This window comes from Pagrus major, chromosome 7 (assembly GCF_040436345.1).
Source record: "Pagrus major chromosome 7, Pma_NU_1.0".
NCBI classification, from domain to species: Eukaryota; Metazoa; Chordata; class Actinopteri; order Spariformes; family Sparidae; genus Pagrus; species Pagrus major.
This window is the reverse complement of record NC_133221.1, coordinates 15,941,335-15,960,976: the sequence shown is the minus strand read 5'-3', so window position 1 is coordinate 15,960,976 and position 19,642 is coordinate 15,941,335. Positions and strand designations below refer to the sequence as shown.

At 41.4% G+C, this 19,642-nt stretch overlaps 1 protein-coding gene across 1 annotated transcript in view; it reads right to left on the bottom strand.

The window, feature by feature from the left end:
• LOC141000187 (neuron navigator 1-like) overlaps nucleotides 1–9,672 on the bottom strand; it is an 87,113-nt gene extending 77,441 nt beyond the window's left edge. Inside the window, exons 1-2 of the mRNA XM_073470833.1 lie at nucleotides 8,795–9,672; nucleotides 7,806–7,897 (exon numbers count right to left, since the gene is read on the bottom strand). Of these exons, the coding sequence (XP_073326934.1) occupies nucleotides 7,806–7,897; nucleotides 8,795–9,672 (970 nt within the window). The remainder of the gene's footprint in view (nucleotides 1–7,805; nucleotides 7,898–8,794) is intronic.
• Nucleotides 9,673–19,642: the final 9,970 nt, after the last annotated feature.

Genomic DNA, 19,642 nt, shown 5'->3' with positions numbered 1-19,642 from the left:
AAAGAATGTAAGAAATTATAATGCAGAAAACAAGGCAACAAGAAAGTGAGAGGAGGAGGAAGAGGACGGGGTGAGGAAGGATCTCTGTATGTGTGCCAGAGAAGCAGAGGAAGCCTGTAAGACAGAGAGGGGATATCCTGCCTCACAGCCTTGCTGCTCCTGCTACGTTCGCTTATGTCCGCTAACAGGCTAACGCACAGGGTCCACAGGACGCACGGATGAATACCAGACCATGACACACACATGGGACAGCTCACAGTCATGGTGGACCAACACAATAACAAGGCTATTAATGTCCTGTTTACACACAAAATACTAAGACGGCAAGCTGATACATACAGTGTGTGGCTTCCTTATCTTAGTCACAAATGTATGTGTGAATGAGATAGGGAATTTGTACCAAAGTGACACCTCTTTGGTGGTCGCACTCAGCCCTGCTGATGCACAGAATGAGTCACTTGCTTGAGCATTTGGGCAATTCAACCACTTAAATGCTATCCATGGTAATCGTGTGAGTGTATCACTCATACTGACTCCTGATTCCGGAGGCCCAAATGTTAATCCAACAAAAACACCAATCTCTCCTGGGGTGAATGTCACACACTCATCGTGAATCACGCACAGCTGAGAGCTGAGAAACACCAACTGCAGTCCGGGGGAATAAAGTATGTGATGGGACTGAATTTGTGTGTGTTTTAAAAAAGGTATCTGTCTTTGTAGACACTCCCTCACAGTCGCCTCAGTGTTGACATTCTAAGCACACTTCCCAGGGGTATCCCACAATGCTGTGCTGCAGAAGCTGGTTGCCTAGTTACAGCGTGGTGTGCATACAGCAGCAAAGGATATCATCAGCGTGTGTGAGTGTGCTCACTTGTGCTTCTCTCTGTAGAAAGAAAATTGTGGTTGCTAAATTAAGAAATACAGAATCATGTGAGTACAAATTAAAATATGAAGATATATAAAGAGGAATCATGAATCAATTAACATCAGGAATCTTCACCACAGAGGAATGTGTTCATATTCGAGTGTGTGCTTGATTCTCCATGGCTTATTAATTTGACGGATAGACGTCTCTGTGACTCCATTCCTGTGTTCATGCTTGGGTGTGTGTGTGTGTGGTCCCACTGAGACACAGGGAGGTTGCACACATGACTGACTCCATAACTCGACTCCCTGGGCTGGAAGTCACCCCAGAGGTCAAAAAGGATCTTGAGTGTGTGCACTCATTCACCCATTTCTCAATTCACCCTTCTTCCCCTCCTTCATCTCATTGTAAGGAAATGTCTCTGGGCGGAGAGAAGAAGAAGGTGGAGGAGGAGGGAGACACAGGAGGGGGCGGCAGGTCTGACTGCACGATATGAGGTAAATCAGCAATCTGCAATAACACTGCAATGAAGATATGATTTACGATGAATAAACAAATATTATAGTGGATTTTTTGAATATGTCTATGTTTAAATGAATGGGGTATTTTAATGATTTTAGCATCTCATTTTTTTTTAAATCCTACAAAAGAACATAAAGTAATGACGGATATAGTCCTATGTATTTCAACAAAGGAATAAAGCATAGATTGTGCTTACCAGATACACTTGAATGCACCATGAAGTCACTCATCCAAGAAGAGCGCCAGGGTTGAAACCAGTTTGGCAAAGTGACCAGAACGAGTAAATTCAACGTCACGTGACGCACACCGGCCCAAAAAAGCTTTTTGCCATAGGCTTAGATTGTGAAAGAAGCAGCTATAAAATAGTGGATACATTTTTTTGAGCATTACAACCCGCGTAAAATTACTCATTTCAGTGTCAGAATTTGATCCATTCCGATAAAATTCAGAATGTCTAGAAGAGTTGCACCATTAAATTTAGGTTTTATTTCCATTAAAGTTTGCGGAAACCGTAAGTTAGCTGCCCAGAAAAAAGAGGTCTATAGTGCACAATGCGTACAAGCTTTGCAGATGATCCAGGAAATTTTACACCCAGGTAGTCGAACTTTTTGGTCTTCATGTGCCACTGAGCAGCCTTTATAGGAATGAACGTGGCTCCACCTCCGACGCTGTATCCAGATTTCAGGACAGAAGAATCATGCTCATAAATGACACCAAAACTCATAACAGACTATTTAGTAGACTTTGTTTTTTTATTACATTTTATTTTGGTAAGCATTTACCCTCCAGTGGGGCAGATGGTCTTCTTTGCTCTCCAAACAGAAAATCTAGCCACATTTTGCGCTTGGCAGGTGTAAATTTTGGATATTGCGTTTCAGTCTTTACTGCGCCTGTTCATATCACGATAATGAAGAAAATACACCACACAACAGTTTGACAGACGTCTCAGTGTGTGAGACAACTGGAAGAATGAGGAGTTTATGTGTGTGTCTGGTGGGAATTTGTACTCATTTATTCACACATGTATACACATGTAGGCGTTTCTGCTCATGTATGGATTATGTGCATTCATGAGTAGATTTAAGATGCTCACTTTCCCACACTCATGTCCTCCCTTTCAAGCTCACCGCCAAACATGAAAAAAACTGGGCCATCACTTGAGCTGTCCCAGCACTGAACCACAGAACTCCTGACAGGTCAAAGAGTAGAGCGTGACATTAAACCCTAAATAGTGATTACTGCCTCACTCCTGGTGATGAGTAAGGACATAATCTAGTCCATGCTTATGTCTGATCATCTTCCCAAAGCTACTAAACCACTCATCACTGTCCAACGCCAACTCGGCATATGCCTCTCTGATTAGATTGGCCAAAGAGGATTACGCACTGTCTAAGAGTAGATGCGGCCGGGGTTATCGAAATGCTATTCACGAGACTGTCCAGGGGCATTAAAGGGATGGCGAGCATGAAATTTATAAACTGCAAGCGGATTTCATACCTTCATTACTAAAGATTTGCTGACTTCTGCTATATTAAAAGTGAGGGAGGGTTTCAAAATGTATTTCTCTACATGAAGGCTCCCCAAAGTAGGGTCTGCATATTTAAAAGAATACATTCATCTTCTAAGTCTATTCCAATTTTTTACTCACTGTCAATCACAGGCAGTATATAATAGTGATGAGTAGGGACGCACGATATGGATGTTTTTCAGCCGATACCGAAAACTGATAATTTCACATTTTCTGTTTTAAAAAGAGTTCCTAACCTGTAGTTTATACACACCAGAAGGTAAGAAAGACTAACAAGTAGTGAGCAAAGATGGATGATTTATTATTCCATTGTCTTCTACTTCTTCTTCTTCTCTCTCCAACATTTAAGCCACCTATCAGAGTTTGTAAAGTCAATTAAAGCAATTTGGCTTCATATTACTGGCTCCATTTATCGGCTTGAATTTCACAGATACCGATAAATAGCAGATAATATAAATTCTCCAATATAAGGCTGATAATTTATCAGTCCGATATTTATCGTGTATCCCTTGTGATGAGTGTAATCTGGGCAAAGACAAGGAGAAAACATAAAAACTACTGCCTTCACAGCCATTTGGCTGTACACTCAGAATAGAATGGATTATGATATACTTAAAACTAATTTGAATTAACAAAATCTAACAGATTCTTGCATTGCTCTGCAACAGGATGAACAATTTGATGAGGAATTTGGACTTTGGAATTTGCAAATAAATGTTGCATTACCTCACTGCAACTGAATTTGGCATAATATTCTTATGTCAAGCTGAGTAGAGTAAACATTTAAGTTTTCAGTAATTTCTAGATCAATTGCATCAGTTTGAATCATTGATTTCATCTCTCATTTTCCACAAAAATAAGACATGTATTGGGCTTAACATAAAGAGAAAAATCCACATACTTTCCAGTTTCATTGTGTAGGTTCTTGGTGCAAAAGTATTGCACTATACAGAGAGGTGTTTCTGTTGCTTAGCCCACCCTTGTCGATATAAATGGGGTGGACAAAATATACCTTTGTAAAACAGTTTAAACTAAAACTGAATATTATAACTTTCGTGAAAAGAGGTTTTATTTTGGGACTGTTGTATTAGGCTGCGGTCTACTTTTAGCTAAGTATACCTAACAAATTGGCACCTGAGGAAACTGCAATTGAGCATAACACAGGGCACATTGGCGCATGGCCACTGAATTAAAAGTTTGGCTCACCATGAGAAACACTTAATGAAATCTCTGCTCCAGATTGTGTGACTCTCAAGGAACATCTGCCCGTTTATTTCAAAATATTCCAAACCTGGAAATTACAATTCATCTCAATCTGTAAATGTCGATGTCACATGATGTTGTTGAATTTGCACGGGTGTGTGTGGGATGCTTTGCAGTGTTTCATATCCTTGTGAACGGAGATCTCAGACCAGATGTAAATCATGACCTCCTCTATGTTTGGGGGTGTCTGTAAAATATGTGTGTGTGTGTTTGTGTGTGTGTGAGAGAGAGAGAGGGTGAGGGAGAGAAACAGCTGACGGACTCCTGGGAGTGTCCGTGGGGAATATCAGGCCATACCCTCACTGGGAGATGAAAAATGATACGCAGTCCACATCACATTTATCTTTCAAGCACCATCTGTGTACTGTCACACACGCATACATCAGCACACATACACACACATGCTCAGGCATGAACGCGTGCTCAAGTACACCTCTCCAGAGAGCGACAAGGTCAGGAGGTCTGTGGTCTAATTGAAAGACCACATGGTGCTACAGTCACAGTAAATGTTCAGGTCTTCATTAGGGTCTCGGACAGGAGATGTACGAGCTGATCATTTTACTGCTGACGTAATATAAGTGAAGTTAAGCATATAGAAAACATTCTATGTGAGGAGAATCACTCTTTTCCCATGGTCACTATGATAACTATAACCAAATCACATCATGATTTGTCCTTGTGTCTTGTGTTCAACCAGGCCTTCCGCTTTGTAATACTTAGGCGACATTCAATCTGTCATCTTATCACTGTGCACACATTTTCTGTTTGTTCTCCTTCCTCCTTACACAAAACAAAATCCATCAACCCACTGACCTTATCAAGTCTCCTCTTTTCATCTCTCACCCCTTTTTCCTTCCCTCCAAACTTTGCCTTCCTGCCAGTTTCCCTCCCTTCCTCCGCTCCCTAAATTACAGTTATTACGGTGTCAGTCCACCCTCCATGTAAATGCAGCTTCAGAGGAGTCTAAGACACTTTAGTTCTGTTTCTAACGCCTTCTGGGGACCAATTACAAGGCCACAACCATAGTCCCAAGACAGCCAGAGGCCTTTAAAGACTGGGGCTGGTCCACCATGAGCTCCCATCCCCCCTTTCCACAACCAGCTGGTCGAAACCTCCAAAAAGCTTTTAAAAGGTTTTATTTGCAAGCAGCTCTATTCTGGTGGCTACAGTTTTAGACAGCCCAGAGATTAATAGAATAGAGAACTTTAAACTCATGGAAACTGTCTGTGACGTAATTTAATATAATAATAATTTTTTTCTGTTTTCTATATCATCTCTTCACATCTCCTCTTCCTTCTTCCTGTCCAAGCCGACTGACACTCAACATCAAGACGCAGCCAATTGTGTCACAGTAAATTGTATTAAATGCATTAAGTTATACACATATTACATTTAATTAAAATGTCATTCTAATTTTACACTAATAACAATATAAGCAGGGTACCAGTGTTATCTAATTATTTCACATGTGACATGACAGTAATTGAGGGATCATATTGTGTTTCTGGATTTAAGGCCATTTACAATCTAATTGTCATCTGGCCTCCACTTACTGATTAAAATTACATTTTAAAAAAGCAGAGAGATGGTGATTTTTCTGATAATAAGCATTTCATTGTTTTCATATTGTTTGATCCTTATATGAAGTAGCAACTGACAAAACTACCTAAAAATTATTTTTTATAAATTATGTTAAGCATTCACTGCTACATGCTCAAAGCACTTAGCTGAGCCTATGAGCATGCAAGAATGCTCATGATGACAACACTAACTTTAACAATGTTTACCATCTTAGTTTAGCATGTTAGCATGCTAATATTCACTAATTACTATTGAACACAAAGTGCAGCTGATCCTGATAGAAATGTCAATAGTTTTGCAGGTATTTGGGTATTAACCGAAGCTTCCAGGTCTGAAAAGTGAAGCCAGTTCCTTAAACCTGCAGTCTTTTTAATGACTCCACTGGTTTCAAAAAGAAATGCAATTGTATATAAGCTTATGATAAAAATGACCCTAATTCTCACTTGATTTATTACCTCAGTAAACAGTTTCCTAATGAGTTTCGGTTTAATACTAAATTATGGTCCCATTTACAGTAAAATACATGATAAAATAGGATATGCTTTAGGGTGTGGCCACCACAATGTGATCTTGTGTTCTCAGTCAAATCTAATCAGGATAGAGTCATAGCAATATGTATCCTCCATTCCCAGCTCCTTTCTCTCATCTAAATATGGTCGCTTCTGGCTCCAAAAAACCAAGATGACAACGGTCATAATGACAAACTCAAGGCATTTAAGTGGTAGTCAAAGAGCCTATAGATGTTTGTACATCCACAACAGAGTCACAGTGTAGGAATTAAAGCCATTTATGGACTTTTTTTGTACATTTTAGTAATTTCTTAATCTTAAAAAAAGGACAGAGAATAATATTTGGTCGTAAATTCTTTGACTTTAAGATCACTGTCCTACTTTACTGTCCCTGAAATTGGGTACTGTGTATAAAAAGGGATATAATTCACCCCATATGAATGGGAAGACCCTTAAAACTGCAACTCAGCTCATTCTAAATCCAATGTGCAAGATTACTGCCAAACAATGAAAAACATCTAACTGTCTTGTACTTTCTGACTACGCTGCTCATATTCTGTCAGATGTGCTGTGAGCTCGGAGAGATTTTGGTCATTAAAGTTTAAAACAGACTAACTCTTGGCTGCACATTTCAAAGGCAAGCAGTTGACCCCCTCCTGTCCGACTGACACCACATCAAAAGAGTGATTCACTAAGCCACTGATAAAATCATATCTCTGAAGCACGTCTGCATCTCTTGACTCAGACTGACCACGACAATGCATGACTATAGCTGCGGGTACACAGCAAACCATTACTCAAAAGGACGGGCAGGGGGTCATACTGGGACTGTGGCATTTTTAGGTCAATGAAACTGGAAAGGAGGAGCTGCAAGAGTAAGGGGAGGAGAGAAATCATGAGAGGATGAAGGGTTCAAACTCCACAACAGCTCTTAGATGAAGCTGAAATCAATGTGCATATAATAATATACCCTGGCAGCGAGTAGAGAAGTGCCCCATTTCATCCCATTACTGACCCACATCACCCCTGTCATCTTCCTTCATCTTAACATCCTGAGCCCATCTCTCTTTTCCATCTCTTGATATAGGAAGCACTGCAGTCAGCAGAACCCCAGGCTGAGATACACACACACAAAAATACACCACCTGACTTCAGAAATGGCTCTTGAGGCCTGACGAGTAACCGCATAAAGGCATACATTTAGACAGAGAATGGCTGTCCCTTAGTCTTCACTGAGTCTATTCAGGTTGCACAATAAGACCCAAAGGTTGGCTGCTGGCATGTCCTGTCTGACGCCATTTATAACTCTGTCGCAGTTAATGTGTCTGGATGCCAGAAAAGAAGGCATCAATACCTGCTAACAGAGCCGTTGTCCTCTCTGAACCCTGATGCTAACTGGGCAGAACTAGAGTACAGGTTTTGTCCAGCAACGGAGACAAAGAAAATAAAAAGTACTGCGTGTTGCTTCTGAAAAAATTAGCAAAATCTGTTTGATTGCATATCAGAGCGTGCATGTGTGTGTAAGTGTGTGTCTAACCTGGTGTTAGGTCATCGCAGCAGACTTCTATGGATCCAGATGAGCAGTCACTCAGTTCGTCCAGTGAAAAATCGCTCTCCTGCACTCGCACTCTGTGAACACATCACAAAAACAACCATCACACGTCGGTTACTGTACATGCAAATCACTTCAATGTCGCTGATTGCAATCAAACACACAAGCTGCTATGTCTGACAGCAGAAGAAGGATATGACCCATATCCCCAGTGTGTTGCATTGATTTCCATAAATGCAAATCAAAGAAACTGAAAATCACTGATAATGTACAAAGCACTGGGAATAATTTAATAATGCAAGAGATTATAAATGTAAGAAGAAGCTGAAGAATGTATATTCTAATCCAGTTTTTTTTATTCTGTATCTTATACAGTATTGTAAATTGTGCAAACAGTGATTATGCTTTGACAGATTCATTAGTCACAAATTCATTCAACTAAAACACCATCAGGCACAGTTACACTGCAATTTTAACTTACAAAATTAGATTCACTTTTTTCTTGTTTTTATCAAACATCGTGAGAAACTGTGTGTGTATGAGAGAGAACAATATAGTGAGTCAGCCCAGAGGCTGTCAAGAGGACACTCTAACAATCAGCTCTGCTCCAGAAAACACAAAGTATATGTGTGTGTATCCCTGCACAACATATATTCTTTGCTGAAAAAGATACAGAGGAATTAGACTAAAATGGCTACAATAGGCCTCGAGGGCTGGTCTTTATCATCCAGAGTGGCAGTCAAAGTGTGTGTGTGTGTGTGTGTGTGTGTGTGTGTGTGTGTGTGTGTGTGTGTGTGTGTGTGTGTGTGTGTGTGTGTGTGTGCGTGTGCGTGTGTGTCAGTAGAAAGGGGGATCATAAAGTTCTGAGAGGGAGAGTGATTACATGATAATGACAGCAGAATGATTTTAAGTTTTACAATGAGCGTCAAGGGGGCTTGTGATGGAAGTTGTGATCAGTTGCGTGTGTGTGTTACCTGTAGCTGAAGGGAGCCACAGTAGCCATGTTGACTCTGGGTGTGTGTGTCTCTATTGATGCGGCCTCCTTGTAGCTTTGATCCTGCGTATCGACAGCAGCCTTTGACATCACTGGCACGGAGAATGAGATCGGTGGCAGCGCCAGGACACCAGGAGAGGACGCCGGACTGCTGTCCTCAGGGGTTTCCATCTCCTCATCTGATTGGCTGGTGGAGTCACAGTGACCTCTGATGGCATGCCTGTAGCTTGTCAGAGCAGAAGAGGGGTGGAGGTTACCGTTGTTCGACACGGTGGACTGGGCTTGATGGCTTTCTTCTTCTCTTTGAGGAATGACCTCCCTCGTTGCCTCAGATACAGCGTTGGAGTTGTCTCCTCTTCTGAACTGAAGCGGTGGACGCAGGTTGCTGGTTCCCCATGCTTGGTTCTTATTAGTGAAAGTGTTTCTGTTGTGATTGCCATCATGTGGAAACTGTGAGGGGACGTGAGGCAGGGTGGATTTTCCCAGATCCAGTGTGTCTTTAGAGTGTGGAGGCGGCACCCTGCGCTGGGTTAATGGGCTGCTGTAGGCAGAGCGTGACACCTGGGGAGCAGGTAGGGCTCCTGTCCGCTTGAAGAGCTGACTTTTGAGGCCGGGATCTTTCGTCGAGTCCCTTGAGGGAGGCCCGGGGATGCTGGAGCTCCGTGGGCAAAGTGAAGGTGAGTGCGTGGGTGTATTTGTGGGAGTGTGTTTAGGGGTCTGTGTTGAGGGCCTGGGCAGGTCACTAGCCCGGCGGCGGGTGTCTACTTTGGGGGAGGAGGGCAACAGGCTGTGTGGGAGGGGAATTCCTGATGAGGAAGGACCCCGAGGGGCCGATTTCACATTGACTCCCCCACTCATTATGACCTGTATGGAGAAACACAGTGAGAGAGACGCCTATAATGAGTCAAGAGTTGAGATAAGTTTCAAACTAAATCCACAGCAACAGCATGAGAAAGTCCCAAATGCCCCCACCACCCCAAAAAGTTTGTTTATCCATTTAGGGGTTAATTATTTTGTTAGAATCTAATCAAAAGTTTTATTGAATCAAGTACACTTGAATATGCTGTTCTCAACCCAGTGCAAGTTAAACATCCGTGGTATGTGAGCATGTGAATCCAGCCCATATGACAAACTGAGTCATGGTAAACCACGAGTTGAGCTTATTTTCAGCGTGGCAGCAAGGAGCTTGTGCACAATCAAATTTGCCTGCTGGGAGTTCAAAACACAAAAACAGCTTCTCACACACAAACGCACAGACACATGCTCACAGGAGCGTCTACCAGAGGCTTTAAGAGCGTTATGTTCTCAAATAACAAGATTTTCTCCACATAATGAATTCCAATACACACTTGCACAGACTCCCACAGACACATCGTTGCCTAAACACACTGCTCTCATACAGACTGAGGTATGGGATCGTTCTCACCTGATTCGATTTGATTCCAGAAACTCTCAGTTACTGCTGCCTTCTCAGAAACACACAGCCCGCCCAAGAACTCCAAAACTAAGCTTGATATTTTTTGTCCCTCTGTTCTACGCAGTGAAAATTTTCATGTAATGTCATATAATTTCACAACCTCATACTGCTCCGCTGAAGGGAAAGAGGATGAGAGGCTGTGAGGTTGGAAGAAAAGCAGGGAAGGAGTAAGGGAGGGGTAAAACGGAGGATTCAGCAAGTACAGAGTGAGAGGGATCGTAGCATCTAAGGAACTGATTTGCTTTGAATCTCACATGACAGTTTTTGGGAAAATCCAACTGAGTTATTTAAACATGTAAGCAATATCTCAACATAGCATTTACAATAAATGTACATATTTTTTGCATCTTGAGTTCAAAGCTTGTGAAAATGCCTGAAAGTATATATCTTTTTTGGAGAAAAAAGACAGTTTTGGTCTCCATGAAAACAGCTGGACAATGTCCGACTTCCTGTGAAGAAAAGACGCACAGACTCGAACTGCAGTCGCACCTTTGGTAGCCTTGTGGTTTGTAATAACGGCACCACCATCACCTCCACCTCCACCTCCAGATGTGAAAGTCAGCTAATAAGCATATAATATGAACATGAAGAGAGAGAGACTTAACACAGTGAACAAATCTTATCGCTGTTGCTGCCCAGATGTACAGGAGCAGAGCAATAGCTGCACTGCTCCCCCATTCAACACAAATATAAACATAAACATGTACATATTGTCCATTTTCTGTCCAACTTTCTACTTCATTTGCAACACATTTGCTTTGGACACACGACAGTACAAGTAGATTTTATCATTGTAATTATACACATGCTCACAAATACACAGATTTAACGCTGAGCCAGACTTGCCCTTTTTTAAATAGGAGAAATATTTGCTGCCAGAAGACTTCTTGGGAAGCTGTCTTTAGCAAAGCAGAGATGTGTCAAATTAAGACGTCAAAGTCACAAGGATAAAGTGTTGGATTATTTGACAGCGTATCTAATCGCAGTATTGCACACAGTGTCATGTGGATCTCACAAACACACACACATTTTCCCAGCGGTCTGAGCAAAAGGTCTGTCATTTTCAGAATCCCTGCAGGGCTTCAGCTCAAAAACTCACACACATAGCCCAAAACCCTTTTAATTTCTAATAAAGATGATGTTAGCTTCTCTGTAGGAGACCTTCCTCTCACCAACTTATAATATAAGACATTCTGACACAGAAAATGTTGTCATAGTTGACTCAATTATAATGAAGACTTGCACAGCAGCAGTGATTCAGCAGTAGGTAAACAGAGACAGATGGTATCATCCATCCTGCTTTCCCCTCATTTCTCTCCCCAAATTCCTCCTCCTCCTCTTTCCTGTATCCCCCATCTCTGTCGTTTTTTTTTTTTTACTCTTTCTCATGGGAGGCCGACTCACTAATAAGCATCAGAATTTCTGTCTGTCTGACACAATTCCTGCTAGGATTTCCAGGAGCACAGGTGCAGTCTGGCTCTCTGTCTATCTGTATGGAAATTGGCTATTCCCCAGGGGATACACTGGGGTCATACTGGTACTACTTCAGCCCACGTAAGGACATACCGAGGCTCAGCTGGTGGTGGGGATGTCTGTGTGTGTATATGCACAGAAAGTAACCCGGGAAAGAAAAAAGAAAGAATAAGACATTGACTGAAAAAAACAGCTGAGTGAAAAACTGGCAAATCAATTTCAGGTCTGATTCCCTCACACATAAGGCGATGTTTGTAAAATGTACAAGGTATGTTCTCTGTGTCATGTGTTCAGACTGCATACAGACAAGATCATTCTGTATTATTCTGTTACATAAGTGCATTTACAATTGTTTGACTGTTGGTTTGTTGACGCTTTCCCTGGAGGTCTAACTGCTTGTGACTTTTCTGCCTAAAGAAATTAGTCTAAATATAGAAAGTGTAGTGTTCAAATGCACTACACACAAATCTACAGAGAGAACAAACATGTACGAAATCAGATTTTTGTTCTGGTGTAGGCTGGATTTTAGCCTTGTCAGAAGACAAAAATGTGATGGAAAATAGGTTAGTACTGTAGTTCATGCTGCAGCTAACAATTATATTGCTTTATCTCTAAATTTGGTTTTTGATTAGGTTACTAATCAGGTAGTCACATGGTCCAAAATTAACTTCCACCAAGCACCAACTGTGGGTAAATCTTGGTCGTCCCACTGTACTTATCGTGACATCAATGGATCAAATCAAAGCAGCTTGCTACTATTTGGCGCTTTCTACACAATGTCCATGTTTTTGCCCAAAGAAACATCAGTGTTGCATGTTATAAGAGATGTGGCGATTTCAGGTATTAAGCAACCAAAAATAAAACATGAAGACAAACAGAAAGATAAAGAGAAAAGGAGAGGTGGAGAGGTGGTCTCTGAACGATGCAGGAACCCTAGAGATCTTGGCTGAAATATGAAGCTTGAAACCACAGTATATACTGCAGTGTAGTGTACAGTACTGTGAAAAAAGATATATAACAATGATGTATAGGAACAGTATGGGTTAAAGTCCAACAATGTCATTTATTGATTGATTTTGCTGAAGACGTTTACAATAAAAGTTGTAGATCCGATGTTATTTACTCATAATTGTCTTTTTCAAGTGATGCTCATGTATGACAATTTTTTTAGTTTAATGCTCGGTGTAAAACACTTTTGGCTGCTAAATTTTCTCAATTTAACTGATGTTGGCAGATGAGCCAAAAAGTTCATTTTGGATCCTGGGTTATCCATAAAACATCATGAAAAAATTAAGTCACAGTTTCCCTGAGCACAAGGTGATGTCTTTAAATTGATCATTTTTAAAACGGGCATTCTTGCTTGATAAATGCATTAAACAATTAATCAAGTATCAAAACTGTTGACAACTAATCACTAATTAATTTGCAGTAACTATGTGCTTAATACTCCAGATGTGAGCCTCTTGGCTAATTATATTTTGTGTGTTTCTGTGATATTTGTAAATATAGACAAGACTTTTGTTCAATGTAAATAAATAAATACATGTAAGTAGAAATTAGTAAAAAAAAAAGCTGCAGTTTTAGAGAAGAGCATGACTTTTGTGTAATGACATGAACATGGTAACAGATCATTTCTTTGTTTTTGTTTCAAATTAATGTAATGATCATTGTATTTGACTGGTCCTCACAGTTGTCTGAAAGGATGGTACTGACACCTGCTGGATGTTGTGTGCAACAGCAGCAGTAGCAACAGCAGGGACTCTTTTTTTCCTTCAATTGTCTTGATGTCTGTATAATTTTCTATCTTTCTTCACATAGCCAGGAGGTGAACTACATGAGGCAGTTAAAACACCTTTCACCACAATCATGAACGACAGCGGCTCAAGTCTGTACTTTTCTGTAAAAACGATGCGGCAGCTGGCATTAGATGTTTCTAACTTCATAATCATATTACACCAAATCGGCTCCTCTGTCCCATGACACACTCAGCCTGAGCCGAGTTACTGAACCTCTGATTAAAGAAGCACGTATACTGTCTCTCTCTTTCACACACACACACACACACACGCACACGCACACGCACACACACACACACACACACACACACACACCCATGTGATGAAAAACCTCTGACTCATCCCAAAATCAATAAATGAGGTGGTAACACAGGCCTCTCTCTCTGTGAACTGAAGGACATTAGCAGCGCCTGTGTGTTTGTGTGTGTCACCCAGTCTGAAAAGTCATAATAAATGAATGTAATTACATCCATAATGACAACAACCAAAGCAACAGCGATAATGTTCATCAATCGTCTTAGTGTCACTCAGCGATGCAGAAACACTTAAATGTGTTGTTAGGATTCCTGGAAAGTCACAGTTTTCTGAGAAGAAGTTTTCTAAAAATAACATCTGAAGCTCATAAATATCTTATTATCAAATCACACGCGCCACATCTGCTGTCTCACGAGTTTCTTACCTGTCAGTGGGGTGTTGGGTCCTTCAGTGTGCCGTTAAGTGGAGCAGCCAGAGCCGGCGGGAGGGAGGTCAGACTTCTCTGACGTCCCGGGAACAATGGGCTGTTTTTTCCTGGATCACTGTTGCATCCTCACTACTGCCCTCCCATTGGTCCGCAGCGCCTCACCATTCACCAAGACAGGAAGCTGTGACAAACAGGACCAATAGTTTCAGCCAATCAGGGGGCCCGGCAGCAAGGTGACTCATTTTCAAAGTGACTTTCTTGGATGAAATCAGAGTTCTCATCTATTGGCAGAAAAAAACGTCATCTTACACGCACGCACACACAAAAGTGTCTTTGTGAACAATGAACTGAAGACTGTTTATGTTATCATGAGTCAGTGGCCCAAATGGAAATTTACTTGGCCTACATGACCCATCATGACACATATTCTGTCATCTAACAAAATGCCACGACATAGCATTTAAGTCATCTAAGAACACTGTATCTCCAGATTGTCAACTGCAACACATTACTTTAATATTGTTTTGGTGTTAACTTGTTCACAATGTGTTTTTGATGTCATACAAGGGGTTATGCAAGCATTTCAGTCACTGACGAGAACCACTTCAAGTGTGTATCCATCCATCCATCCATCCATCTTAACCTAAACTGATGACATAAAAATGAAAAAGATCAAAAGTTGGCTGATATGATCACCTGATATTGGCCCATCATATATATATCGGTGTATATGTTGTCTGTTAAGCGGCAATATTAAATCTCTCTCTTTATTTGAGATTTTACTGTATAAAATGTATATTAATAATTTATAGGGATGCAGGGTATGCTACCACTACTAAGAAGATAACCAATAATGAATTTATGTATTTAAAAGAAGTTCCTAACCTGTAGTTTATATACACCTGAGTATATGACAGGCTCACATGTAGTGAGCGAAAATGTATGATTTAATATTCCATAGCTCAAGTAAGAATTGTTGAGTTAAAACTTGCAAACACTTGCCGCACGTGTAATTACAATTTTGTTGTCTTCCTCTAAAAATATTTGAAAAAACATCCACACTGGTGATAACGTGTTTGGCTCTCTAGCCTACACTCTCTGGCTCTCACCAGGAGCAGCAGTTTAACGTCATGATTCCACATGACAGTGTTCCTTTTCTTCTTCTTCTCCTCTGTGTTTGTTGACTGATTGCAAACCAACTTTAGAGGAGCTTGCTGCCACCTATTATTTTAAAATGTGAGTATACTGCACTTGTTAAGTCAATGAAAGCAATTTGGCCTCATATTATTAGCTCCACTTATCAGCGATAATTTATACTGACACCTGTATTTAACCGATAATATAAATTTGCCATATTCTCCCAATATTTATTGTGCATCACTAATAATTTATAATTATTACATTCCTGGCAAAGTGTGGTAAACCATGACGTCATTCTGGACGAAAAAGTTTATTGTCAAACAGTAACATTTCCTGCCTTCATTACATATCTTAATCACAAATGTGTGATAACTACATTTGAGGGATCATTGCAAAAAATGTATGTATACCAGCCAATATACTGGAATTTTTCACTTCCTTCTATCGACATCCCAAAAGTCGAGTATCGGTCGAGCTCCAGTTTTCAATCCAGCATGGTTCAACCACATGGAGAAGTCATTGGCTGAGGAGTCTCACAAGATTTCTACAGAGAGAGTTTGAATCACTCGCAACCTTGGAAAAAGATGTACGTCTACAACACACACTCTCCTCATTATACTGTAGAAGCCAGGACAGACAAACACAAGCACCCACACAAACTAAACGGGACAGAGCGTAATCAGACCAGCGACCACATAAACATCACCATGTGTGCACATTTCCCTCCATTTGCTGCTACAACTCCTCTCCACTTCATCCAACCCTCTCAACTGATCTTTCTCAGATTGACAATATAGTATGTATGCTATGCATGCTGCTCTGAGTCATACAGCCCCTATAATGCTGACTCAGGCTGATCGCATCATGTCACCCCTGGTTTCCGTGCACCTCCGCCTCTGTCATCCCCTCTGCTTCTCTTTTCATCCCACTTAAGCTCTGCCTTTCTGTCTGTTAACCTCTTTCTTCCACTCTGCTGCCGTCCCCCCGTTACGCCACTGATTGTGATATCACTGTGAACGTCATCATCAACCTTCCCAATACAGTGTTGGCATTCACTAAACTGGAATTTGCACAAATAAGAGAACGCAGATTCACACCAACAAACAAGGAAAGATCCACAACAACAATCTGCATAAACAGAAAATAAAATGTTTAACTCTTAAAAATAAACACAAGGCTACACTCACCCTCTGCAAGCATCAGGATACAAAGCAGCCAGTGAGTTTGTCTCCGATCTGTATGCTGCTCAGTCACTGCCTTTGCTTCTGTCTACTTTTGGCTGGCGGGCCTGAGAGCTGCGAGCATGTGTATTTGTGTGTGTCTGTGTGTGTGTGTGTGTCTTGTCATTCCACTCTTCTATCACGTCATGCCGCTCTGCTGCTGCCGCAGTACGCCTGCAGCCGTATCCCCGCCCCTCTCTTTATTTTTTCCTCCCCTCATCACAATCTCTCTCCCTCTCTCTCTCTGCCTCTTGGTAATGGACCTGTTGGCTGTGCTCCCTCCCTCTCTGAGGTGAAATATAAGCCCAGCAAAAGCCAAAAAAGGCTGGGCCATTAGCTGGGTGAGTGTGGTTTGTGTGTCTGTCTGTGAGTGTGTGTCTGGGGGGGGGGGGGGGGGTATACTCACACTTGGCCTCGTCTGTATAGTGTGAGTAACACATGGTAATTAAGCAGATGTAGCCACAAATGTGAAAAGCCTAAACCCGTCATCCGGCTTTCAGAGTCTAATTGGCGGTCAAGGAAAGCAGGATGAAAAAAAAGTCAGGGAATGCTTAAGATAGATCCACTGACGACAAATAAACACACACAATCATGCACATACATCTGTGTCTCTACTCAGTGCGCATGTCTGCATGAACGTGCATCCTGAAGGAGGAAGAGCCCATCCATCACTCTTCTAATTTGTCCCACACCTCTAACGAGTTGAGTGAGAATGAGCAATCAGAGAGATACAAAAGAGGCTGGAAACAGGAGGGAGTGATGGAGGCATCGACAGTGAAGCCTCTATTTATGTCTTTTCCCAGCTGACAAATAGAGAGTAACGATGCACATCCCAGACCTGACCTTGAACTCAGCTTCTCATGTCTGACTATCCATCCTCATAAACTGAAGACTGTAAAAATCTCATCACATGCAGCCAGTCTGCTCAAATCATCGGATCCAGTTTAAAAACAGAGGACAATGTTGTTTCAACTTGAGACACACTGCTGAAACCTGTAATGTCAGGGTGTCTGACAGACAGAGGTGTGAAACTGTGATTTCATCATTCATAGCAGCCTCATTAAAACTCCAAAGATATGACCGAGCTTACAAAAGTTTATCCAGTCAATGGGTTTGTTTTTAGTTTAATGGAAAAGAAGCAGGCTACTCTATGATTTGTCTTTTCATTCTTTGCTTTTCAATCCTTGTTCTCTCTGTCTTTCTCTGTGCCCCAGTCTCTTACTCTCTCTCCATTTCTCCATCTATTCCCTCTTCTCATATTTCTGCTGTGCTGGCTTACAGTTTGACACACTGACATAAGGGACAGTGCTGAATATTTAATGAAGATTGTGATACACAACAGAAATAAGCCCTATAAATGCTCCCTTTTCGCAATAAACATTTGACAGCTTCAGTGATAGTTATTTCAGGGTTATTTCTGAGAAGGTCAACTTGTTTTCCTATTGTGTGCTCAGTCAATCATTAGACATAATGGTCAGTAAGGGTCTTTACAGTCTTGATCTTGCAGTTAAGTACAGCTGAAAAGCTCTCTGGCTGATCACATATTGATCAGGCATTGACTGGCTGCGCTAACACGTGACTCGGTCTGCAAGTCTCCACTAAAGAGACACATAAATAATGGAAAATGTGTCCGCACAAACTGCAGTATGCAAATACAGTAAATACATCAACCATGACAAATTAATAAATTCTATTAGGACACAGCACATGGCCTAACAAGCACAGCACCTCCCCCACACATACAGACCACATGCACACTGTACACATAACCCCCCTCCCTCTTTTGCCCACACACATGGACACACAGTACAGTATGCCCTTTCTCATATAGACAGCAATCACTTAATAGCTCACCTCCAGATACTGGCATTAATGTCAAGGCTGCCCTCTTGTTTTTCCAGTTCCCATGTGTGAAACACTCCAAAGTCAGCAACAAGCACAAAACACACTCACATGATCTGTTGCTTTGTCTCAGTGGCTCATGAAACGGGAAGTGACTTGTAACAGAGGGATTATGGGTAGGAGCGTGCAAGCGTCTGGGACGAGTGTGTGTGTGTGTGTGTGTGCACGTGTGTGTGTGTGTGTTATGAGGCGGGGGGGTTAATGTCATAGCTAATCTTCTGATGTCCCCCAGGGCATGTCCTCCCCCCTATGAGACAGACGCTGTTATGACAATAGGACACTTGTGTTACTGTCGCCCCTGAGGGGCATCTGGAGGGATGGAGGGGGGCAAACATGCTGTCTGAAACAAGGGGCCTCAGATGTGTAGTTTCACTGAGATAAGTAAAATCAAGTAATTAAAAAAAAAAATCACATTGTTCAAGAACAAACAGAAAAAAACATATTAATATAGTAAAGAGGAAGTTACCAATTCTGTGTTAAGGTTTGTTGCCACACTTCTAAATCCAAAGTTAGGTTTAAGACTGAACAGATTTAACATTAGAATGGTTGCATATAGGAAGGCCAGAAAGGGTGTTAATGGTACTGAGAAGAACCAGTCCTGCTAGGGTTGATCTCTAGTATCCATACTATCCATACCAGGTTTAGTAAAAGAGCTGAGTATCATATTATATGTCACGTGTAATATCCTAAAAAGTTAAGTCCTAAAAGCAAGAAACAAAACTACCATGACAGCAAATCCACAAAAAACAAGGAGAATTACAAAAGCCAAAAGAAGAAAAAATCAGAAGCTCAGGAACACAGGCAGGAACATGGGAATACAAGGGACACGGGAGACACAGGACTGACATGGGGAAACAGAACAGACAAACCGACAAAGAGCGAGGGAACAACACAAACTTAAATACAAACTAAACTAACAAGGGGATGAGGTGCAGGTGGAGAGACACTGGGAACAGGGCAGTGCTCACGAGGCTGATATGAGACAGGATATCAGGCTGGGGAGGAGCACAGGAGGGAAACAGAACACTAGAAACATGTGAACAGGAAGTGGAAAGTGACAACAAGACACAAGGAGGATATAACCACAAAATAAAGCAGGAAACAACTAAACCAAAAACTGAAACCATAACAATATACA